At 32.5% G+C, this 26,549-nt stretch overlaps 1 protein-coding gene across 4 annotated transcripts; it reads left to right on the forward strand.

Annotated features, from left to right (window-relative positions):
• The first annotated feature begins 7,212 nt into the window (after positions 1-7,212).
• On the forward strand, positions 7,213-19,173 carry LOC109459347 (pancreatic alpha-amylase). 4 transcript variants are annotated; one of them, XM_019753719.2, is made up of 11 exons: positions 7,213-7,476; positions 11,293-11,506; positions 11,851-11,997; positions 12,885-13,082; positions 13,431-13,661; positions 14,441-14,574; positions 15,345-15,467; positions 15,573-15,672; positions 17,253-17,371; positions 17,484-17,609; positions 18,948-19,173. In XM_019753719.2, the coding sequence occupies exons 2-11, from the start codon at positions 11,339-11,341 to the stop codon at positions 19,147-19,149; spliced, it is 1,548 nt and encodes a 515-aa protein (XP_019609278.1). In that variant the 5' UTR covers positions 7,213-7,476; positions 11,293-11,338; the 3' UTR covers positions 19,150-19,173. The 4 variants fall into 4 exon arrangements, with proteins under 4 accessions (XP_019609278.1, XP_019609280.1, XP_019609281.1 ...); XM_019753721.2 differs by lacking the exon at positions 7,213-7,476 and adding an exon at positions 7,572-7,710; XM_019753722.2 differs by lacking the exon at positions 7,213-7,476 and adding an exon at positions 7,668-7,777.
• Positions 19,174-26,549: the final 7,376 nt, after the last annotated feature.

Below are 26,549 nucleotides of genomic sequence, written 5' to 3' on the forward strand. Positions count from 1 at the left end.
AGTCTATAAGTTAGTATTATTGTAACTCATTTGTTGCTCCACGTTTCCTACATAATTTAAGAGACTAATGCATTAAAAATAATTATTTATGTTTTAGGGCAAACAATGTATAAAGATGTAATTTGGGGGACTTCAACAATGAAAAGGAGTGGCAGTTTTTGTATGTTACTGAAGTTAAGCTGGTATAAATTACAATTAAAGTGTTACAATTTTAGGGTATAAAATGGTAACCACAAAGAAAACAGCTAGAGAACATGTAAAAAAGGAAATGAGAAAGTAAATATTTCACTACAAAACGTCAACTAAACATAAAACAGTAAACCATGAAATGAGGGGCAAAAAAATCTATGAGAGGTAAGTCCCTCCTTTTCAGTAATTATTTTAAGTTAAATGACAAGAGAGAATCTTTCACTTAAAACATGGAGATTAGGAAACTGGATAAAAACACATGATCAAACTGCTACCTATAGGAGACTCACTTTAGATTCAAAGACAGAAATAGATTTGAAGTGAATAGATGGAAATATATATTACACATAAGTAGTAAGCAAAAAAGCAGGGTGGCTATGCTAATATCAGACAAAATCGACTTTAAATCAAAAAGGTTGCAAGAGACAAGGAGGGACATGAGATACTAATAAAAGTTTCAATAGAGCAAAAAGATGTAACAATTTTATAAACATTTACATACCTAATGACACATCATCAAAATATATAAAGCAAAATACTGACAAAATTGAAGGGAGAAATAGATAATTCTACAATAATAGTTGGAAATTTCAGTACTCCACTTATGATAATGGATAAAAATGAGACCAAAGATAAGGAAATAGAGGACTTAACACAGTGAGGACTTAACACAGTAAATGAACTAGATCTAACATATACAGATCATTCTATCCAACAACAGCAGCATACACATTATTCTCAAGTACACATGGGACATTTTTCAGGATAGGCTATATATTAGAGCACACATTAAGTTTCAGTGGATTTTAAAAAAGAGATATGCAAAGTACCTTCTCTAACCGCATTGGGATTTAGTTAAAAATCAATAACATAATGGAAGCTGGAAAATTCCCATTCCCATTGAAATTAAACAATACACTCTTGAACAACCAATGGATCAAAAAAGAAATTAAATTGGAAATTAGAAAATACTTAGAAACAACCGAAAACAAAAATAGTGCCAAACTATGGTAAGTATTGAAAGTGGTACCAAGGAAAGAATTTATAGTTACAATTACTTACATTAAAAACAGTAAAGATCTCAACTCAGTAAGCTAACTTTGCAACTTAAGTAACTACCCTGTTTCCCCAAAAATAACACCTAGCCGGACAATCAGCTTTAATGCGTCTTTTGGAGCAAAAACTAATACAAGACCCAGTATTATATTACATTATATTATACTATATTATATCATATCATATCATATCATGTTATATTATATTGTAACCGGGTCTTATAGTAAAATAAGACTGGGTCTTATATTAATTTTTTCTTCAAAAGACGCATTAGAGCTGATTGTCCAGCTAGGTCTTATTTTCAGGCAAACACGGTAGACAGAAAAAGAACAAAGTAAACCCAAAGCTAGTAGAAGGAAGAAAATAAAGGTTACAGTAGAGAGTAATGAAATCGAGAATAGAAAAATAATAGAGAAAAATCAATGAAACCAGAAGTTGATTGTTCAAAAAAAATTAAAATTTACAAACCGTTAGCTAGAGGAACAAAGAAAAAAAGACTCAAATTAGTAAAATCAGAAATGAAGTGGGGACATTACTACAGATTCTACAGAAATTAAAAGAATTAGAGTACTATGAAGAATTCTCCACCAACAAATAGGATAACTAGGTGAAATGAATACATTTCTAGAAATTCAAAATGTACTAAGACTAAATTACAAAGAAATAGAAATTCTGAATAAGCCTAAAACTAGTAAGGATCAAATAAAATCCTCCAACAGAGAAAAGCCCTGGAAATGATTGCTTTACTATTGAATTCTAGCAAACTTTTTTTAAATTAAAGTTGATTGGGATGACAATGGTTAATAAAGTTACATAGGTTTTAGGTGTACAATTCTTAATACATCATGAAGTCTAGCAAACTTTTAAGGAAGAAATAATACCAATCCTTAAAATTGTTCTAAAAATTGAAGAGGAAGGGAGACTTCTGGCTCACGCTGTGAGAGGAACATTACCCTGATAACAAAGCCAGGCAAAGACACTACAAGAAATGAAAACTACAGACCATTATCTTTTATGAATATTGATGTGAAACTCCTCATCAAAATAATAGCAAACTGAATTCAGCAGCTACTAAGAGGATTATACATCATGCCCTGTGGGGAGCCATGGTTACAGCTAACTCTGAGCCTTAACAGAATGGGTCGGTTTATGCTTAACCTATTTCCTCCCCCTGAGGCAATTGTCTCTGCCTGCATCTGGAGGGTGCTTGCAAGCTGCTCAGGAATGTGGTGGGAGCGGTCAGTTCCCGGACACAGAAGACTGATGGCTATTCAAGGCAATTGATAAGGATAATTGCTTTTGGGAGTTTTAGTTATTTTGTAGTTTCTGTGTCTAAAGTTAAAGATTTACTGTTAATGAGGTAATGCATTTTTGTGCTTGTTAAACTGCACGTCCACAGAATGTATAAATTCTGGGGACAGAATAAACTCAACGGCTTCAGCATCACTGGGGTCCGCGATCGCCATCATCATTTGTGTGAGTGTCTTTTTTCATTCCCACTCCCCTTTTCAGGTACTGATCGACTCCTGGCGGCTGGCTCGCCACAATGCCCAAGTGAGATCTATTTCTGGAATGCAAGGATGGTTCAACATATGAAAATTTATCACATTCGTCACAGTAAAAGAATGAAGGACAAAACCACAGGATTATCTCAATGATGCAGAAAAGGCATTTGATAATATTTAAAAAAAAAAAAAAAGGAATATGAGAATACTGCCTCAACATTATAAAAGCCATATATAATAAGTCCACAGTGAACATTATATTCGATGATGGAAATATGAACTCTTTCCTCTTAAGACCAGGAACAAATTAGAGATGCTGACTCTTACCATTTTTCTTCATCATATTGCTAGCTAGGACAATTAGGCAAGAAAAATGAATGAAAGTCATCCAAATTGAAAAGGAAGCAATAAAATTATTTCTGTTCACAGATGCTCTTTTCTTCAGCTTTACTGAGATATAATTGAAAAATAAAATTGTAAGATAAAGTGTACAACATGAAGATTTGATATTCATATACATTGTGAAAGGAATCCCTCCTATCAAGTTAATTGACATATCCATCATCTCATATAGTTACCTTTAAGTTCTACTCTTTTAGCAAATTTCAATTCTGCAATACAATGTTAACTATAGTCACTATTATACATTGGATCCTCAGACCTTATTAATTTTATAACTAAAAATTTGTATCCTTTTACCAATCTTTCTATAGTTCCTCCATCCCTTAGCCCATGGCAATCACTTTTCTACTCTATGGATTTATTTCAGATTCTGCATATAAGCAATACCATGCAGTATCTGTCTTTGTCTGGATTATTTTACTTAGAATAATGGCCTCCAAGTTAACCTATGTTGTTAGAAACTATAGGATTTTCTTCTTTTTTAATGCTGGAAATATTTCATATATATATATATATATTTTGTATTTATACTTTATATATTCTCTATATATATTATATATATTTTTTATATTTATATATATACTATATATTTAAATGTATATACATACACATACACACACACAGAGGGTGCCAAAAAATGTATACACACTTTAAGAAAGGAAAACTGTATTACAATTGTAATACTCAATATATACTGATAGCAAAAGATGAATACAAGTCATGTTTGACTTCTGCAATTACAAGAGGTGCTCAAAGTGGTTACCATCAGCATCCAGACACTTCTGATTATGGCGAACTACTGCTTGAGCAACATTGACTAAACTGTCCACTTTTATACATTTTAAGAGATGTTAACACTGGTCAATGTTGCTAAAGCAGCATATATATATATATATATATATATATATATATATATATATATATATATATATATATATATCTCCATTTCTTGATCTATTACTCTCTTTACGGACCTTTAGGTTGTTTTCATACCTTTGAATATATACCCAGAAGTGGGATTAGTGGATCATATTGTAGTTCTATTTTTAATTTTTTGAAGAAACTTTGTACTGTTTTCCTTAGTGGTTGTACCAGTTTACATTCCCACCTACAGTGTACAAGGGTTCCCTTTTCTTCATATGCATATTTTGGACAGGACCATAAAAGGGACATTTTGTGTGGACCAAATATGGTCATGGACATTTTTGACCAGACCAAATTTCAAGGACTTTTTGGCATGGACCAAATGTCCTGCCAGGGGACCTCCACAAATTCTCAATCTTCCATGATTATCCATCCAGTTGGGCACACTCTAATTTCCCCTTCTCCCTATATGGGCAAGAGTGGGGCAGACTCTCCAACTCCCCTCAATCCATATCCTTCCACAAGGTACTATTCACCTACTTTCAGAGGCACAGTTGGGTAGAAATATCCTAGGTGTCCTGGTATAGTGTGCAGAGGCACTTTTGTTCAATTATGGATGTTCATTTAATTGTAAATCAAAGAAAAGAGAAAAAAGGAATGATTCACGCTACCATACTGCTCACATTACAGTTTTGCTACTTTTTAGAGTGGTTACTTGTTTAATGTACAAGGTGTGATCAAAACTTACAGTGACTGTTTACATTTAAAAAAATTATTACAGTAAAAGACAAATTGCCATTAATCCCCCTCAAAATACTCCCCCTCACTTTGAGCACACTTATCCTATTGTTCTTTCCACTTTTTGAAGCAGTTCTGGAAATCCTCTTTCATGAGTGTCTTTAATTGCACTGTTGTGGCTGCCTTGGTGTCCTGAATCAATTCAAAATGTTTACATTTCATGGTCGTTATGACTTTGGGGAAGAGCCAGAAGTCACATGGTTCCAGATCTGGTGAATAAGGTGGATAAGGACACATCATAATATTTTTATTTGACGAGAAATTGCTGTACCAGAAGTGATGTGTGACATGGAGCCTTTCTGTTGTGATCACAAAATACGGTGAATGCTGCTGCCGAGTGCTGTCCATTGGAAAGACAGGGATCTTTAATATGGGAAGCAGTGCATAGAACCTTATGTAGTAACAGTGTGTGATAAGTTTCAGCTTGTTCAGTGCAGTCAGTTGGGTGTGAGCTATGGTTGAGAAAAGGTGTGTTTTAAAGTGTGCCCTAAATCATCCTCCATCATGACAACACTCCATGTCACACATCGCTTCTGGTATACAGCAATTTCTGTCAAAAACATTATGGTGTGTCCTCATCCACCTTATTCACTGGATCTGGCACCATGCGACTTCTTGCTCTTCCCCAAAGTCAAAATGATGCAGGACACAGAGGCAGCCACGACAGAGAAGCTCAGGACACTCATGAAAGAGGACTTCCAGAATTGCTTCAGAAAGTTGCAAGAATGATAGGATAAGTGTGTTCGAAGCAAGGGGAAGTATTGTGAGGGGGATTAATGGCAATGTGTCTTTTACTGTAATAAATATTTTTTTTATTTAAACACTCACCATATTTTTTGATCACACCTCCTAAATGCTACTTGTCTTATCCTAGCTCTTGTTCTCTATCTCAATAAAATAACTAGATTAAATTTAGCTAAATGGTTCCAAATGACAACAAGAAGACAAGAACAATGTGCTAATGGTAGATGTTTTTTAGAAAGCTAAACTTCATGACTTTTGTATTAAAAATATTTATCCCAAAATTTTTTTTGAAATTTCACCAATTACTTAGAACTCAAAGTCTAGAAGTCACTGGACTAGTTTATTCTAATAGTCTCTTTTAAGGTTAATATTCTCTGATTCTATGATTTATTCTTCCCTTGACGGCCTACATCCCAAGAGAAAGGAAATATTACATAGATGTCTCATAACTCAGCTTAAGGGAACTTAATGGTTGCCTCTGAACAGCATAGGTTATGCTACAGTAACAAAAAACTAAAGCTCCTCCGTGGGTTACAATAGCCAAGTTTATTTTTTATGTTCATCTCACATCAACAAGGGGACTCTTCATATTAGTCACTTTACAATCTATCAGTGAAACTTCATTTTGACACATGCTTTAACAATCACAGAGACCTCAAATTAAAACATGTATCTTCTTGGTGTTTTTCATTGCCAAAGCAAATCACATGGACACTCCTGAATTCAACAGGACAGGAGTGTATATTTCACCTGCAGGAAGGAACACTGAATGTTTATGAACAACAATACATTTTATGGGTGTGTATGAGATCAGGAACAAAAATTTTAACAGAGGAAAATTAATTTTTAGAGTGAAAATTTGAACAAAACAGGAAATAAGACAATAATCCTTACTACTTGTGAAATCTTCTAAACATATTAATATTAGCTAAACAAAAACTTTCAGATTACAAAATATCTTCACATACAATATTTTATTCGATTTTTATAACAACTCAGTGATGGAGGCTGATAAGAAGCTAAGAGTTCACTATGGACTTAGACTGTTTGGTGTTGAATTTCTGTTTCAACACTGACTGAAATTTGACCATGGACAAATTACATAACTTAATTTCTCCCTGTATCACTTTATTCTGTTTAAAACTATGTATAATCATAATTCTATCTTGCATTTATATATGTGAGAAATCAATATGGTAATAAGTTAAAATGGCACATAGTAACAATGCATATTGTTAGTTGTTAGTCATTTTTGTATTTTCATCTTATTTATCAACAATACTACTATTCCCATTTTCTAAATAAGGGCCTAAATGCAATCTATAGACTTAATGTTTTCTTTAAGGTTCACATAGTTGATGGCAAAATTGGATTCAAAATGAGATTTTTGGTTTAGAGACTTTGTTTACATTCTAGTCACACTAATATTATTTAATTCATTTGAGACGATCATTCTAATATGTGCCTTTAAGGTTACTTCAGCAATTCTTTTCCCCTATAGATTAAGACAAATGGTTTAGGAGAAAAAACTAATTAAAATTGGGAGAGGATTTGGAGAAAGAGAAAGGAAGACAAAGTGAAAGCAAATAACTGGAAAGGTACAGTGTAATTAGACGGTAGGTTAACAAATTGAGGAGGGGAGGGAAGACAGTGGTTTGCTCAGGAGAGAGGAGTGATCAGGTGTGACTGTGGAGCTCCGATTACAATTTGTGTACAAATTAGATCTGGAGAATTAAAACAGGCTGTAAGAGCACCTACTGAAAGGAAGAGGATTATAGGAGATCTAGAAAGTCCTAAAGACAGCATTTTTTTCCTAAGAGAAAACAAAATGGTAACTGTTTTTGTTGCTGTTATTTTATAATTGAAAAATGACTGAACTGTGGATTTGAAAGATTGCTGATTTAAAGAAGTTGATGTGGTAAGTTATCTTAATGTTTTTTAGTATCATATAGTTACCTCCCCACACACGCTTTTTGTCTTGAAATAAGTAGCTTCTGTCATATGATTTGGTAGAGCTCGAAGTTTCACAATCTGTTTTAGGTTTGTTGACAAGTCAAGTTTCGGTTTCCAGCTGGACAAAATGTGCTATTTATATTTGAACTGCGCCTGAGCCTTCACTTAAAATGTTTCTCTCATTTCAGAGATCTATCTGGTAGGCAAACTTTATTATCTTTGCCTTCTTCTCTCTAACCTTCACATGTGACTTATCCTGAGCTCAGGTTCATTTTTTTTTCTTCCTTTTTTTCGTGGGGGGCTCATAAGTGACAGAGTATTGTATTGAGAAAGTTGTATATGAGATTCAATGTAAAATTCAGGGAATTATGACTTTTTAGTAAGAGAAACCACGACCTTGACCAAGTATTACAATAGTAATACTACCTGAAGCTTCTAGAATATTGAAAATGGGAAAATAGAAAAAAATAACACTTGGAGATAAATGTAAGTGATAAAATAACAAACATAGACATGACATTGAAAGTATTTCCATTAAAATTTAAATGATATTTTATTAAATTACATGTTATAAAGGTATTTAACTATGAGATATTTAGACTAATGACTACAAATGACAAGCGTAGACAACTTCTCTCTTCTTGGTTAACGTTAATTCATTTATTTGTTAAAAAAAAAATATTAGTATCTGCCTGAGATGTGAGGCTGCTTTGGATAGGGGGAAACAATTTTGTAAATAACTAATATGTAGGTAACTGATAATTACATAGAAAGGAAGCTATAGAAATAGGTACACATTACTACTTATTTTTGCTCAGCATTTTAATAGCGCTCCTTCATTTTATTTATGTCATGGCTTTGGTGTGATTTAAGTAGACTTTAAGCTAAATGAGTAAATTTATGGTATCTGATGTGTTAAGAGAAATCTGAGTTCATACTAGAGCCTTTTCCCTACAATGTCATTCATAGTGTGGATATTACATAACAAAGGCCTCTTAGGTAACTGAAAAAAAACAATTGAGAACTTCAGAAACTAACAACTTGGTGGAGAAGTCTGTTAGCAGAATTTATTTTGTCTTAACATTGGATATGTTTTATTGACACTTCAAATATAAATACTCCTTAAGGAGCATTCCTTTGTTGTTAGGATCTTATCAAATGCTCTATTTCATATTTTTAAGGAAATCCCACAGCATCTTATTTGGCACATTGTAATAACAATTAGAGCTTTAAAATAAAATTTCCTCTTTCTAGGGCAATCCTGGAAATACAAGATGTGGGCACCTGAGCATGGATATTAATAGCTGTGAATAGTTTCTCTGAGGTGAACCATTTTAGGAAAACTAATGGGGAGCAGACATAACAGCTATTTCAAGTTCTTATTTTTTTGGCTTTTTTATTGATGCCAAAGATTTGTTAACAGGTTTTACTTCACAGGATATAAATATACTTTAGTTGTTTTAATGCCTATCTATGAAGTTCATAGCTCTTTAGATTAATTAAGATGAAAATTAAGATTAAATGAAAAAACATATGACAATGCCTTACCCTTGGTTAAAGCTTATATTTTTTTCATATCTCTACGTATACTGGAATGCTAGTATAATTCCCCAAATTGTGTCTGTAAATCATCCCTTAGTTTAATAGAATCCTAAAATGCACTGTGAAAAACATTTATTTGTTATGGAAAAAAGAGTTCAGAGTTAACTGATGAGGCAAAGATGAGAAGTTATTTTAAAACCAACACATGGTCTGCTAGAAGCTTTGAAGAGTTTAAATGAAAGAAAAGGAAAGAAATTGTGGAAACAGTAGTATGTTCTTTATCACCATCTATTCCTCTGGGGGATATGAAAATACTTCTGAGAATTACAAAGTATTATTAGAATTTAGGAAGAGTAGAATGGAAAAAAAGAGAATGTCCAAGTGATAATGCATGAAAATAGGAAAAGAGCATGAGTGTATAGCAATTTCAATAGTCAGTAAAAGTGACAATACATAACAACAATTTCACAGCATCCAAATATGTTGAGCTCTTACCATATCCATGCACTGAGATAACAGCTGTATTTGCGTTAGCTCATCTAATCATCATAAAAATGTTGAGGTACACATTACTTTTTCTGGTTTACAGATAAATTTACAGAGATTACTTTCCAGGGTCACACAGCCGATAAATGGCAAGGTTAGGATTTAAACTAGTTTGTCTAACTTCTAAGGTCATGTTCTTACCTTTTATCATTTGGAACCTTGAGTCAATTATGAAGTTCAAATGTTGCTTCGCTAACTCCCAACTATCCACTATTTACTTAGTCTTCTCCCTGTTCTCTTTTTAATGTTCGTCTATATCCAGTTAGTCTTTTGCTCTCCTTGCACATTTTCCTCCCTATATGTTTTGAAAACCTTTCTGTGAAAATGAAACTCCTCTCCCTACTTTGAAGGCACCTCTTTATATGTCCCCTCCCACCTGATCTATCTATTATGTAGATGAGTGGACTGCCCGAAGTTGTAACTTTGAATTCACCATCTCTTGATACACAGTCAACTTCAAGGGTCCAGCTTTCAAGGCCTGATAATTCACCTACTGTGCATTGGCCTATACGTACAAATTGCTTGTGGATGTCATCTGTTCTTGTTGGTCAGTGTCTGTAATAAATCAGTTAAATATTTTGTGTGATTTCTAAAACCATCATTGCTTTTTTGAAAACTCCCAGCTCTCTCTGCTTCTCCTTCATATCTAATTTTTTTATACCTCACATTAATTATATACCATATTAACTCTTCAGTTTTCCTAAACTAAGTCTGCCTCTAGTATGCGCTGTGAATGATAATGGCATTGCCATTCTTCCACTCACATGTTGTAATAATTTTCTCTGCTCTCCTAACTTCCATTCTTACTGCTTTCATCTAGTTTCCATCATTGCTCCATTTACCACTGCACACATTTTCAATTGTTTCTGTCTCAGTTCTGTTTGCCTTCTAATTCATCTGATATACTCCAAAAGCTCTAATCATGTTACTTTTCTGATGGTGAAGTCATCAGTATATACTGGATATCATCCATGTGCTTAGCAAAAAGCAGACACTCAGTTAAAATTTGTTGGCTGAATGAGGTTTTTCACACCTGTATTATTTTTGTCTTTCATAAAATTTCACTTATATTAAAAAGGAAAAGGGACACAAATTCTTTAATTTGGTATTTTATCAGGTGCCCAAAATATGTGGCTATAATGAGAACACACACACACACACACACACACACACACACACACACACACCCATTGCATTAAGCACATGATTTGGAGGGAGAAAAAAGTCTGTTTCCTTGATTCATGGGCTTTGTGCTGGGAATGAAAAACAACTGAATTGAACATACTGGTTTTTTTTTTGAAGTTGAAACATTACAAATATTTGCAAATAGATAGTTAAGGCAATATTTTGACTATGAATTCAGTTGGCTCTGTTTGTTATTTTCCTTCTGTCAGTTAAAGACTTTAAAAATAAAATCTAATCCTAATGTATGATTAATGACTGATAAATAATGTATGATTAATGATTCTTTTATTTATATAACGCCAGATGTTTAAAAAGGTTAATATTCCCTAAATAAGAAAAACATTAAGTTCTAAAAGGTCATTTAGATTGTTTTCTTGAAAGAGTTTATGAATGTTCTTCATCTGTTAACATGATTATTGATAATCTTTTTTAGATTATGAATAAACATTCTTGTACTCTGAGTATTTATTCATGTTAACATTAACTTTGTAAAATATGTTTCTTACAGGAATATAAATAGTTGCTAGAAAAAATACTGACAACGTCAAAGCAAAATGAAGTTCTTTCTATTGCTTTCAGCCATTGGGTTCTGCTGGGCTCAGTATGCCCCAAATACCAAACCTGGAAAAACGTCTATTGTTCATTTGTTTGAGTGGCGCTGGGCAGATATTGCTCTTGAATGTGAGCGATACTTAGGTCCCAAGGGATTTGGAGGGGTTCAGGTGGGTATTGTTTATAGTATAAATTGCCGAGTTTTTGTGCTTATAGTAAATGGTATCTGTATTTGTGAAGCTGGGACAACGTTTTATTTCACAGATAAGTACTCTAAGTAAAACAGTGTGCTGAGAAAGAAAGAAAAATTAGTATTGTTGGCAACATTATGTTTTGTTTCTGACATATTCTTTCTTTGACAGCATATTTCCAATGTACTGTTAATAATTTCAAGTGATTATAATGTAGCTCTCTGTACAAAGATTCAGAAATAACTTTAGATAGATTATTTTCTAGAGTATCCAATGATATAAAGTAAGTCATAATTTGATACTTAAGATAGTTTTATTTGTAGATCTCTCCACCCAATGAAAATGTTGTCATTAACAACCCTTCAAGACCTTGGTGGGAAAGATACCAACCGATTAGCTACAAGTTATGTACAAGATCAGGAAATGAAGATGAATTCAAAGACATGGTTACTAGATGTAACAACGCTGGTGTAAGTGAATTAATTTCCTTTAAAACGATTGTACAAAAAATTAATTTATGTTCTCGTTCCTTTTGAGCAGGACATTTTCCATATTTTTTTATTTTTCATTTTACTATATACTTTAAAATCTAATTGTTGCTTATATTCAACTTTTGTAAATCTTTGTATATATGCCATTTTATCTACTAAAGTTAAACTTTAAAGTCATCTGATAAAGCAAATATCAACTTTTAACCCTTATAACTATACACATTTCTAGGGAATGCTTTTCTAGTTAGGAAATATACATTCCAGTTACAATATCTGCTGTCACTTTTATGTGACTTGTGTCTGCACCCGTAATTCCTAAATCTTCTTCCCCACAGTTTTTTTCTTTTCTCTCCTCCTCCTCCTCCCTCCCTCCTCTCCTCCTCCCTCCTCCCTCCCTCCCTCCCTCCCTCTCCTCTCCTTTTTAAAATGGTAAATAGATGTAATCTTTTTGAGGACAATGATGAGAGATAATATTTACCTTCCTCTCTTCAGATGCTAAGTAGACAGTAGAGGCTGGCTGCTTTCTTAGGATGATCTATGGAAATTTAAAAAATCAATCTCTTCTGTCTCAGCTGATTCTTGCCTTCCCCAAAAAAGGGCTTTTTACAATTGTTCACAGTTATAATAGATTTTGGTTCTATCAATTTATCATGTATGTAAATATTGACCACGTAGCTACAATGCATGTAGGTCTTCAGTTCACTTTTATTTCCTTTCACACTTTACTTTTGGTCTTCTTAGAAGATCAGGTATAAAATAGAAAAGAAATATTTTGGAGTGTTATTAACATGCTGTAAACTTTAATCAGTAATATTATAGATTTCTACCTCTCTATAAATCAAACAAATAGAAACTTTGTCTTTCAGGTTCATATTTATGTGGATGCTGTAATTAATCATATGTGTGGAAATGGTGTGGCTGCAGGAACTGGCAGTACGTGTGGAAGTTACTTCAACCCTGGAAATAGGGATTTTCCAGCTGTTCCATTCTCTGCTTGGGATTTTAATGATGGTAAATGTAGAACTGGAAGTGGAGACATTGAGAATTACAATGATCCTTATCAGGTAATGATCTGAAACAAAGTGATATCTCATGATCTCCATTTAAATACTAGCTTAGGAAAGCAGGAGTCCAAGTCTGACTGCTTAAAAATAAGAAACTCAAAACAATATTTAAAACATTTTTTCCCAATTTAATTTCTTCCCAATTACAAAGCTCATTCACTTTCCCTATATTCTCCATTTTTATAATAGAAACTATTTCAAAGTTACGTCCATACTAGCATATCCCCAGTGCCCAATGCAAAGGCACTACAGACATATCTATTAAAGAATAAATGAATGGATAATCAAATGGCTTCTCGGGTAAGTTGATGTTTTCTTTGTCAATCACAAATTTTTTTATCTCATTAGGTCAGAGATTGTCGTCTGGTTGGTCTTCTTGATCTTGCCCTGGAAAAAGATTACGTGAGGTCCAAGATTGCTGAGTATCTGAACCATCTCATTGACCTTGGTGTAGCAGGGTTCAGAATCGATGCTTCTAAGCACATGTGGCCTGGAGACATGAAGGCAATTTTGGATAAACTACATAATCTAAACACAACCTGGTTCCCTGAAGGAAGTAAACCTTTCATTTACCAGGAGGTACATATATGTGCATATAAACAATAATTTAATTTATTAGAAAAATAAATTTCAGATTTAATTAAAAATGTAATTTCTATAGGTTAATGGCTGAATCATTTATATAGAGCAGTGTATAGAACAGGAAGCATTTGTATAGATCAGTATTCTTTAACCTTCTTTTATTCAGAAACTTTTCTTTATCTAACTCTTTATCGCAAGGGGATTTAAGGAAGTGCAAAGAATTTATTTAGACTACAAACATCTCTGTGTCATTTACCATCTCCTCAGAGACCATTAGAGAAGACAGACAATAACATAGTCTTGAGCCAGTCTGTCTGAGTTTAATTCTTGTCTATAGTGCTATTAGCTGTGCTCTTTCAGGCAAATTGATTAACCTCTCCATGTAACAATTTTTTCATGTGAGTAAAAGGGACAATGATAATGATTATGTCTTTTTTTTTGTCAGAGAGTCAGATAAGTTAATATTTATCAAGCACTTAGAAATATTGTTGGCCAGATATTAATTATAAGCTATTGTTATTATCATTTATATGCAAAACTAAATTAGGTCAGCATTTTCACAGGACAACAGGTCACCTTGTCATCATGTTACTTTTAATACTGTAGCATATATTTTAGCAAAAAACAAAAAAGAAAAAGAAAAAGGCAAAAAGAATCTTGGTATAATAAAAATTTGGGGGGCATTTCAAAAAACGTAAATAACAATTTTTATGTAACATTTAATTTATGGTTAAAATTCTTTCTTAAAATGATATTTTCCCCTATATTTTTTCTAGGTGATTGATTTGGGTGGTGAGCCAATTAAAAGCAGTGACTATTTTGGAAATGGTCGTGTGACAGAATTCAAGTATGGTGCAAAACTAGGCACAGTTTTGCGCAAATGGAATGGAGAGAAGATGGCTTACTTAAAGTAAATGAAATATGATTTGTCCTTTGTATTATTTCACAGACGTGTTAATCATATTATCCTCATATGAGTCATCTTCTTAGGACCTTATTTAGACTACTTTCAAGGATTCAATTACTAATAACAAGTGGTACACTTTTCCAAACTTCAATTGATCATCTTTATTTTTATAATGTCAATCATAAGGAATATTACCTAGAAACCCAAAACATAATCTAGAGATTTTAATTTATGTATTATATGACTATTCTAGATTTGCCTAATGTTTACATATAAACCTTGAAGTCCAGGTTATTATTAAGACGATTCTATCATTTATAAGATACCTACAATGTGGCCATACTGTGGAATTTACATTATATCAACTAATTAATTTTTAATATTAAAATGTTTATATTATAAAAGAATAATATTGAAGCCTTATTTTAACCCAGTTTGCCATTGTGTATAATATTATATAGATGTTAACCCTTCTGAAGTCCATCTAAATTATAATATACTAAAACTTCTGACAGGACTTTTTGATAACAAAAATCTTATACCTGTAACATAAATGTAATACAAATAATTCATATATACACATACATAGAATGTATTTGTAGATAAATATTATAGCTAGATATATATAGTTTGTATATTTAAAAACCCTACAAAATAACCATTTAATTAGAGAGAGAATTTCATTCGAGGATGCTATACTGAAAGAAATACACATTTAGGTTACTCTAAAGCTATTGTAAAAATGTGTGTGTGTGTGTGTATTTTTTTAATAGGAGCTGGGGAGAAGGCTGGGGTTTCATGCCTTCTGACAGAGCACTTGTCTTTGTGGATAACCACGACAATCAGAGAGGACATGGAGCTGGAGGAGCATCTATTCTTACCTTCTGGGATCCTAGGTAGGAAATGAAGTCCCCCTCCACTTTTTTTTTCTTTTTACCTATCTTGTAGTAATACTAAAAACATTGGTTTCTTCTCTGATGATATAATTTTGTAACTTTCAGACTGTACAAAATGGGAGTTGGATTTATGCTCGCTCATCCTTATGGGTTTACACGAGTAATGTCAAGCTTCCGTTGGCCAAGATATTTTGAGAATGGAAAAGTAAGTTTTGGTGTCATACAAAATATCTTTTTCTTAAGAAAAGGAAGACAGTTTTGTTTTAGGCATTTTACATGATGCTATTACATTTATTATTTATTTATCAAATATTTAAAGTGTAAACCTGATACAGGAATATTTTAGCAATGCAGTGGATATTAAAAACTAAATCATGGTCAAACGGTATGCAAGCTAATTCAGAAATATGACATACATACCTCTCTTCCCAAAAACACTTAAAAGTAAGGATATAGTGAGTAAAATATGTACCTCTCATAAGTGCCTACTTCACAGAATTGGTATATCAATTACAAATTAACACTTGTAAATAACTTAAAACAGTATCTGCCCATAGTATAAGCAATATAAAGACTTGTTAAATACTTAAAAAAAAAAGTTCTGTGGAAAGCAAATAAATTATATAGTTGAACTGACATTAAATAGGGAAGGTGTCTTATAGGTGGAAGGAAAATATATGTATTAAATAAAAGAAACTTGCAGACTATTCTGGGAAAGGTAAGGATGAGAAAAATATTTGGGATATGGTAAAGACATTAATCTGAGTAGAAAGTTAAGATTTCAGATACAGCATCGGATATAGCAACTTCATACCTAAAGTAGAAAATTCTCTTCACTACAAATTAGACAGATTTTTATCTAGTTTCCTCTAGATTGCTTTCAATTTATAAAGCACACTTTGTACAGCAACTCATTCTGTTGTTAGACAGCTTTAATATTTAGAAGATGTCCCTGTATATTGAGCCAACTTCCTGTAGCTTCCACTAATTTGTCTTATTTGTGACATCAGGAGTCATGGACTATGTCCACTTCTCTTTTTCCCATAACATTTCTACTTTTCCAAAACTTCTACATGCTGAAAACCCTTAGTTTTGTCCACTATTCATTACATGACATGGTTTTAAAACAGACACAAATAACCTTTCTATACATAATCTGTTTTTTTTCTATGTTTATCTTTAAAAGTACCAATCAGAAAAACAATTTGAAACATCTGGTCCGATTAGGAAAGAATATGTGATATGTTGATTAATACATTTATCCAAAAGGAAGAATGAAGGAAACTAATATTTATTTAGCAATTATTATATTCAATGTATTTTCACATATGTTATTTACTTTTTATAGCAACTAAGCAATATCCCTTTTTTACAGAAGACAAAAATGGGACACAGAGAAGTTACATATATTGACTAAGTTTTCTTAACTAGTAGCAATAATGTCTGTTTTAATTCTGTTTCTGACACCAAACTTGCTATTTCAATGATATTGCACTGCCTACAGTGATAGTAAGTAACCTTGCAATTCCTTGGAAAGAAAACGAGAGGGTTAAAAAAAAATATTTGCCTTTGAAATACTGGACTAGAAAATGGGAAGTTGAGGAGAAGATGATGAGAACATGGTAAAAGGGTATAAAACTGCTGAAAGAGAAGGAGGTGGATTCTAAATGAAGACACTGCGAAGACCCAAATAGGAGAGATTGGATTTAGTACACTGGAGAAGGAAGAGGCAAACACATGTAATATTAAAAATCTGAGCATTTTTTATTCTTTTTGCTAATTAAGGATATTAATGATTGGGTTGGGCCACCAAATAATAATGGAGTAATTAAAGAAGTTACTATTAATGAGGACACTACTTGTGGCAATGACTGGGTCTGTGAACATCGATGGCGTCAAATAAGGTGGGAATACTTATTTAAAGATATCCTCTAATAATAAGCTTTATTAGCATTTTATTTTAAACTGTTGAAGCACTGATGTATTCATAGCAACTATGCTGTATTTTGTTTTTAGAAACATGGTTATGTTCCGTAATGTAGTTGATGGCCAACCTTTTACAAATTGGTGGGACAATGGTAGCAACCAAGTAGCTTTTGGGAGAGGAAACAAAGGATTCATTGTCTTTAACAATGATGACTGGTAAGTAGATATCAATTAGAAATCATATTTTATACTAATATGTTCTTGGTTTATTTTTTTTTCTCTTCCTCATCATTTACTTTGTTTACATTTGAAAAATAGTCAGTAGATTAAAAAACAGAGGTCAGAAAAGAGCCAGAAAAAATGATGATAACTCTTATACTTTGATCTCTTCTTTATAAGGGCTTTTGATTCTAGGCAGAATTATTTTTTTTATGTACCCTGGTATATAACGTGCAGATACGATGCACATATATATGCTCACATGTGCACCTCACACAAGATACTCAGAGTAATTCATATAAAGCTTGTGAAATCACTAGAAGAGCAAGTCGTATACACCCCTCTATTATTTAAATAATGTTAAAATACTGCCTCTGGACTGAAATAACTTTTTTTTCTAGCTCTTTTTCTCAACTACTCCTATATCTGCTTTTTGAGTGTTTTTACTTCACTTCCCTATCTCTCTGTGACAAATAATATATATTTTTTAAAGCATGTGTTTAAAGAATATCTTATGGTCAATAACTCACCTCAGGAGGTTTTTTGAGTTTTAGTTTTAGCTCTGAGACGTCTTATTACTGGCCTTTCATTTGTGATACTTGTATCGTCTGTCTCTGTATATTAATTCTCGCATGTATAGAACTATGGCTTAGAAGACCTCTTTGCAAGCCATTGTCTTGGTACAAGGCCAACTTACATTCATGCTTATCTCATTGTAGCCTAAATTACATTTAATGACAAAAGTGTAAATCAAATATATCTCTTCTTGCCAAAAGAATGCATGCCTACCTAGTCTTTTAATTTCTGTCTTTTGTGGATGGGAGAACCAAAATAAATATCTTGAGACATCTTTGTATTTAACACTATATATTTCTTCACAGAAATGCTGGATTATTTTTATTTCCAGCCCAAATGCATTTTAACCTCTTGATAAAAGGGTTCTTTTTAAAAAAGAAATAATCAAATTTAAATTTTTGAAAGTAATCCTATTTTCTTAAGTTAGATGAGGAAGAATTTAACATATTTGTGTTTACCAAAGAAGTACTTTTACCTAAGTGTGGCAATTCAACTCAGTTCTTCACTGATACACCTCAACCTTATTTTTCTGGTAGTATTGACTGTTGACTAGGAAATCACTGTCTTCTATAAGATTATTTTTGATCTTGAGAAAACTATTTGTATCCACTGGAGAGGACTTTTTGTTTGTATTTTCTTCTCCCTGAGACCTTGACTGCTTAGAGTTCTACAGCACAAAGTGAAGCCATTTGTTTGTGATCTGTATTCTTGCTTTTAATTATCTTGATTTCAAGTTAAATCTTAATTTTTATTTTACAGGCCATTATCTTTAACTTTGCAAACTGGTCTTCCTGCTGGCACATACTGTGATGTTATTTCTGGAGATAAAATTGGTGACAAATGTACAGGAATTAAAATCTATGTTTCTCGTGATGGCAATGCTCATTTCTCTGTTAGTAACTCTGCTGAAGATCCATTTATTGCAATTCATGCTGAATCGAAACTGTACAATTTGAATTAAATACATATATACCCAGAGAAATAACCAAGTGTATTTCTTTTCATACATATATATAAATGCTTATAATTCATTAATTTTTGTTAAGAGCTGTAATAGGTAATCAACTTGAAAACTCAGAAAAGCATGAAAATCACATATATTCAAGTATAAAATAATTACAATCAACATTTTGTTATATTTTGGAAAACTCACATTAACCTATTTGTCAAAGAAATTTCTAAGAACTCAGATAGACATCCTGACAAATATGTTTGTTGCCATTAATATCAGTTGCCCAGCTATGGATCTCTAATGTATATCTTCATAGACAGTATCTCGCATAGAGAATTTCTAACAATTAGGGATAGCTGATTTAATGATGATCCTTTAGAAAGTTACATTTGGGTGATTTTAACAATGTGACATCCCCTTTGCAGTTAACAAGTTAAGAAATAAAATATACTCAAATAATCTAATCTGTAATTCTTATGGGGCTCACAGGAATCCTTTTATACTCTCTATATTCTTTTCTCTTTTTCTTTCTCTTTCTTTAACTTGCTGTTGTTGTATGGCTTTTTGTTCCACCTCTTAGCCACCAACATGGATAATTGCTTATTTAGGGCTTTTACGATATCAGATGGTCCAGGTTTTCTTTCTGATTCTCTAGCTAGTCATTCTCCTTCATCTTGATATTAAATGTCAAGGAATTTTGTTAAGACTCTCATCTAGGTCTTTTTATAACTCTCAGTTATTTTTCTTATGAAAAAATATAAGAAAATAGAAGCCATAACTCAGACATTCTCTCTCTCCCTCTCTCTCTCTCTCCTTACAATCTATCTATTCCTTGCCCCTATCATTGTCTTCTTTCCTCCTGTCATAATAAAGTGCACCTCATTCTGTCAAAGGTCATTCCCCCAACTTTACTTAATAATACCATGCCATTCCATTTTTATCTTTTTAAGAGCTTTATTTCTTAGATTATTTTCTCTCTTCTGATTTAACAATCTCCCTTTCTGCTAGGTTTGTCCCCTCAGATTACATTATTCGTCTTCCAAAAGAAACATTCAGGACTTTTCTAGGTACAGCCGATTTCTTTGCTCCTCTTCCTAGTAATTTTTATCTTTTCATCATAGTTATACTATTTGGATGGTTTTTAACAATATGAAAGCCCTTTTAATGCCCACATCCTTAATACCCATTATTTTCATCGTTTTACTGTCCTCATTACTTCCTTGAATCTGCTCTTGTCAACATCATCAAAGACGTGTTATTAATCCAATGTACTTCTCTATCCTCATCTTACGTTACTTTACAATAGTATTCAATATGGTGAGCCACTCCCTCCTCCTTTCTCCCGTTGGCTTCTGGGATTCTACTCCTGGTTTTCCTTCTCTCTCACTGACTGTTGTTTTTCAGATATTTTTATTGTCTCATCTTCTATTTGATCAAAGGACTCATTTGGATCTAATTCTCTTCTCCATTGTTTCACCTCTAAGTGACTGCAATAATTTCTATAGATTTAAAACACTTCTGCATAGAGACCTGTCTCTGCAATGCAGACCCTTTCTTGAACTTCAACCCCACATTTCCAATAAATGTTTGATATCTCTACTTCAGTGTTTCATAGACATCAGATACTTAACATATCCAAAATGTTTCAGTTTTTTTCTCCAGCAAGGCTTTTGCTACTCCCCCCACTGCTGTGTCTCACCACTTACTTAGAAACATGAGGCATTTCCTGGATTCCCACTCCCCTTTTCTCAACATCGTTTCCTATTCTCACATAAACCTTAGCATGACCTATTAAGTGTATCTTCAAAATATCTCTTGATTCCTTGAACTTTTTTATATCTTCTGTCACCTCTTCACCTAGGTCACCATTATCTTTTCCCTGGCATTCAAAAGCAACTGATTTCCTATTTGTACTGTTTTACTTCCTCAGATTATTGAATTTTTAGTTTCTGGCACAGATTATGTAAGAGCTCAATGATTATTTGTAAAATAAATTAGGGTAATGAAAGGAAGGAAATAAAAAAAATGTATTATTTTTTTATTGTTAGTAAAGATATGGCCTTGGAATAGAGACATTCGTCTCATTCTCTCTCTGATTTCTCCCAAATTTAATTAATTCCTGGTTAACTCTGATTTTTCAGGTCATAAATGTCACAAAATCTCAATAGAAGTGCAAAAGCATTTAACAGTATTAACAATTTTTCATAATAAAAACTCTCAACAAATTAGCTACAGAAGGAATGTATCTCAACATAATAAAGGTTAGTATGCCAAGCCCACAGGTAATATTATACTCAATGGTGTAAAGCTAAAAGCTTTTCCTCTAAGATTAGGAACAAGACAAAGATGCCCACTCTTACCACTTCTAGTTGACTTAGTATTGGAAGTTCGGGCCAGAGCAGTTAGGCAAGAGAAAGAAATAAAAGGCATCCAAATCAGAAAGGAAAAAGTAATATTGTTTCTGCTTCTAGATAACATGATCTTATATATGGAAACTCATAAAGACTCTTCCAAAAAAGTATTAGCGCTAATAATCAAATCCAGAAAGTTGCAAGATACAAATCAACATGCAAAAATCAGTTGTGTTTCTATACACTAAAAATGAACTATCAAAATGAGACATTAAGAAAGCAACCTCATTTACTATACTATAAATAAAATACTTAAGAATAAATTTAACTGAAAAGTTAAAAGATTTATACACTGAAACTACAAGAAACTAATGAGAGACATTGAAGAAAACACAAATAAATGGAAAGATAGCCTGTGTTCTTGCATTACAAAAATTAATACTGTTAAAAATGTCCATACTACCCAAGTGATCTACAGATTCAATGCAATCCTTATCAAATATCCAATGCATTTTTTCACAGAAATAGAAAAAAATCCTAAAATTCATATGGAACCACATAAGATCCCAAATAGCAAAAGCAATTCTGAGAAAGACAAAGAAAGCCGGAGACATCAGACTTCTTTATTTCAAACTATAGTACAAAGCTGTAGTAATAAAAACAGTATGGTACTAGTGTAAAAACAGGCACATAGAAAAATGGAACAGAATAGAGAGAAGTAACCCCACACATATACAGTCAACTAATCTTTCACAAGAGTTCCAAGAACATATAATAGGGAAAGTCTCTTCAATAAATGGTGCTGGGAAAACGGTATGCATATGAAAAGAATGAAACTGGATTCCTATCTTACAGCACTCACAAAAATTAACTTGAAATGGATTAAAGACTTAAATGTAAAACATGTAACCATAAAGCTTTTAGAAGTAAACTGGGAAAAAGCTTCATGATATTGGTCTTGGCAATGATTTCATGGATATGACACCAAAAACAGAGGCAAAAAATCCAAAAATAAACAAGTTGGACTACATCAACTAAAAAGCTTCTGCAGAGCAAAAGAAACAGTCCATAAAATAAGAAAGTAATCTGATGAATGGGCAAAACTATTTGGAAACCATCTATCTGATAAGGAGTTAATATCCAAAATATATTAAGGGACTTTTAAGACTGAATACCAACAACCAAATAACCCATTTGAAAACTGATCAAAGGACAGACATGAATAGGTATTTTTCCTGAAAGGACATATAAACGGCCCATACACATAAAAAGGTGCTCAACATCACTAATGATCAGGGAAATGCAAATCAAAACCATAATGAGGTAGAACTTCACTCCTGTTTGAATATTTATGATTAAAAAGATAAGAGATAAATGTTGGTGAGGATGTGAAGAAAGGGAATCATGTACACTTTTGATGAGATTGTAATTTGGTGCAGTCATTATGGAAAGAAATATGGAGGTTCCTCAAAAATTAAGAATAGAATTATCATATAACCCAGCAATCCCACTCCTGGGTATATATTTGAAGGAAATATAATCAGTATCTTGAATTGATATCTACACTCTAATGTTCATTGAAATACTACAATAGTCAAAATATGGTATCCTAAATGTCTGTCAAAGGATGAGTAGATAAAGAAAATGTGATGTAATATATATAATGGAATATTATTTAGCCATAAAAAGGAGGGAAATTCTGCCATTTGTGAGAACATGTTTGAACCTGGAAGGCATTATGTTAAGTGAAATAAGTTATTATAGATGAAGACAAATATTGTGGTATTACTTGTATGTGGAATCTGTATAAAATAAAAGTTGAACTCGTAGAAACAGAGTAGAAATAATTGTTGTCAGGGCCCAGGAGTAGGGAAATGGAGAGATGTAGGACAAAGGGTACAAATATTCAGTTATGAAAGGAGTAAGTCCTGAAGATCTAATATGCAGTAAGGTTACTATCATTAATGATGTGGAATTGTACCTTGAAATTTGCTGTGAGTAGATCTTAAGTTCTCACAAAAAACGTTTATTATGTGAAGTGACAGATGTGTGAATTAACTTTAACTTAATCTTGGGATTTGTCCTGTATAATGTGCTCTCACGTTTTTGGCCCAAGTTTTCAGGAAAAAAAAAATCTTTCGTTCTGATTTTTTAATTCAAATTTTTTTATTTGTTTACATTCAGGTGCTTATTTTTTGTAGTATAAAGGAATTTTAGCATTTATTTTTAAACATATTATGGTACAAGAAATTTTATGTAACAAATAATTACAAAACACAAGAACAGATACAAAATACAAGAAATTTTATGTCCCGGTAACAAATGTAGGATATTTATGCATCATAGAAGGCGAAGAACGCTTCGTCATTGCAAGTTTGTCGTAAGTTGAATAAAACTGATTATTGTATTCCAGGGTATTGTTTTGCATACAGATATTGTTATTGATTTCTAGAGTTACATTTTTAACTCATAAGCATAAATAAAAGAATTAAAAAAACATTTATATAGCTACAGAATTAGTACTACCCATGTATAATGAGCATCCTTATTTTTCCCTCACAAATTTGGACAAAAGAAGTGCACATTATACATGGCAAAATATGGTATATTTATGACATTATACACTTTAAATATATGCAATTTTATTTGTCAACTGAAAAAAAGCTGGGGGGAAAAACATAGAGAAATCAAGTACTTTGGCAAAATGCCATTATGTTTTCAGGATTTTTAAGCCATAAAAAGCAGTCAATTTTTCAGTAAGCGATGTCCTTACTATGTCAACCAAGTACATATTCTTAAAACAGGGAAAATGATGCCACACTGATCTGGATATAATAAATTTGAAATCTATTTTTATTATGTTCTCAGTGCTTTGCAATACATTTTTCATATGTAAAAACGTGTTAAGAATTTCTTCCTTTAGATGTTTCATTTTATCTATAAAAGCAATTCTGCCTGTAAATACTGAGTTATTTCTTTTCTGATGGAAGGAAAAATAACTATTTGTGTTGAAAAATCATTATTATCCATGATTGGACTTTCACTTATAAATCAAAACTGAACCCAATAAACATAATCATAGACTTACCTGATTACAGGGAATGACTGGGACATTTGTTCAGTGTTTTTCCAGAGTAATCTCAATATTATGTTTATTAGTATCATCACAATTATCATTCAGCTTCAAAATAAAGTACACCTAGATACTGGACCAATATCTGATAAAAGCTTCCAAAAAGACACTTATGGCTAATAAACCAAACCTCTAAAGACATCACTTTCTGTGGTATAAAGAGATAAGTGAGATAGTTATTACAAACGATAGAAAAATTTCTAATTATTTAAACCAAAGTGGTTTTTTTTTTTCTTTTAACTTTTGTTTATTTAAGTGTGTTTTTCCAGGACCCATCAGCTCCAAATCAAGTAGTTGTTTCAATCTAGTTGTGGAGGGCGCAGCTGAACCAGCAACCTTGTTGTTAAGAGCACTACATTCTAACCAACTGAGCTAACCGGCCGCCAGGAAACCAAAGTGTTTTAAACATTTGCGTTTTGTTCTTGTGGATATATCAAAGCAAATTCCTTCTTCCAATTTGAAAGTGACTGGAAAATTTTTCAGGGTCTGAAATTATTTTGTTCACATATGACTTCTTTGTCCCCATCAAACAACTTTATTCACACAAGCGTCCCTTCATTTACAAAGTCTCAGTCATGCATAGACATTAGGGGGATCTACAGTGTTCAAGGAACTTAAATATAATGTATCATACCAACCTAAGTAAACCAAGTGCAAAAATATATTCAGATAAAGTTGTTCACACGTAGATCCTAGATTACCAGCTTCTATGCAAAAAAAAAAAAGGAAAATAGATTAACTAGTATTTGAAATGAACTTTATGTCTGGGTTAAAACCTCTCTCACACCTAAGGTGGCCCTATGTGACTGTTAAATAATCACAACATACTCCCTTGCTCTGATAGAAAGATGCCCCCAGGGTACAAAAGATGTCTTTAAAATGTCCCTAAATAAATTCCCTTCCTCCTGTGACCTCTCATGGAAAAAGATGTGGGTGGCCTCCCTTCTGTTGCCCCCTGCAATCTCAGGGCTAATTTAACTAAGTGAGTCTCAATTTTCCTTCTGTTTTGTTTGCCCTTGCAAGAGTCTTCAAAAAAAAAAAAAAAAAAAAAAAAAAAAAGCTAGATATAAAGGGGAAAAAATCTAGATATATCAGATGTAGCTTACCATTGCAGAAAATCACAAGGTTTTAGAAGAAATCATTTAAGAACTCCAATAAAAACAATACTTACAAAACAACAAAAAAAAAAAACAGAAGGGAAAGTGATACATTAAAAGACCTTTGGAGGTCTTTTACAAGAAATTGAACAGATGAGCAAATACACAGTCTGTTTGCTCTTTTTGTCCTTGAACATACACTCTGGGGGAAAAAAAGAAGTGTGGCTCTGAGCCACTTACCTAATCTGTTCTGAGGTAGAAATAGGTGTGTTGAAAGGATTTAGATACAAAGAACACCACGTACACTAGAATAAAAGGTCATATTTATTATTTTCCTGCAATTGCAAATCTGCCAAATGCAACTCACTGTTTTTTCCTTGATACTTCTAAAGATGTTTTTCAGTCAAGAAATGATTATATTTTCATAATAAATTCAATCAATGGACATTTTTGAGATACCACTCTGAACCTCAGTGTCCTCATTTGTAAATTGAAAATAATGTCTACATGTTTAGTTTTGTGTATTAAATGAAAAATTGTATATACCACACTAACCACTATTTCTGGTAAAGTGCATACTTCTTCATCTCAATAAAGATGTGTCTTTTATTCTAATGCTGAGAGCTGGCAATCTGATACATTCCTAAAATCTAACTCAAAGAAGAAAAATCACAATGCATTGGAATTGGAGCAGAAAGTAACATTCTACTCTAATTTGAAGTCCTGCCAGTTTCAACTTGTGTGCCATTATCTGAAAGTTAATGGAAAATCCCTCCTGAATTTAAGTGTTTCTAATTCAGTCCTACCTAGGTCATAGGATCTGTAGGA

The sequence above is a fragment of the Rhinolophus sinicus genome, linkage group LG14 (genome assembly GCF_036562045.2).
Source record: "Rhinolophus sinicus isolate RSC01 linkage group LG14, ASM3656204v1, whole genome shotgun sequence".
In the NCBI taxonomy this organism is placed as follows: Eukaryota; Metazoa; Chordata; class Mammalia; order Chiroptera; family Rhinolophidae; genus Rhinolophus; species Rhinolophus sinicus.

What these genes read in the sequence shown, in the direction of transcription:
- LOC109459347 (XM_019753719.2), top strand. Translation starts at nt 11,339, where the DNA reads ATGAAGTTCTTTCTATTGCTTTCAGCCATTGGGTTCTGCTGGGCTCAG. An exon ending in ATTACAATGATCCTTATCAG is followed by an intron (nt 13,083 to 13,430) that starts GTAATGATCTGA and finishes TTATCTCATTAG; the next exon opens with GTCAGAGATTGTCGTCTGGT. An exon ending in CATCGATGGCGTCAAATAAG is followed by an intron (nt 17,372 to 17,483) that starts GTGGGAATACTT and finishes TTTTGTTTTTAG; the next exon opens with AAACATGGTTATGTTCCGTA.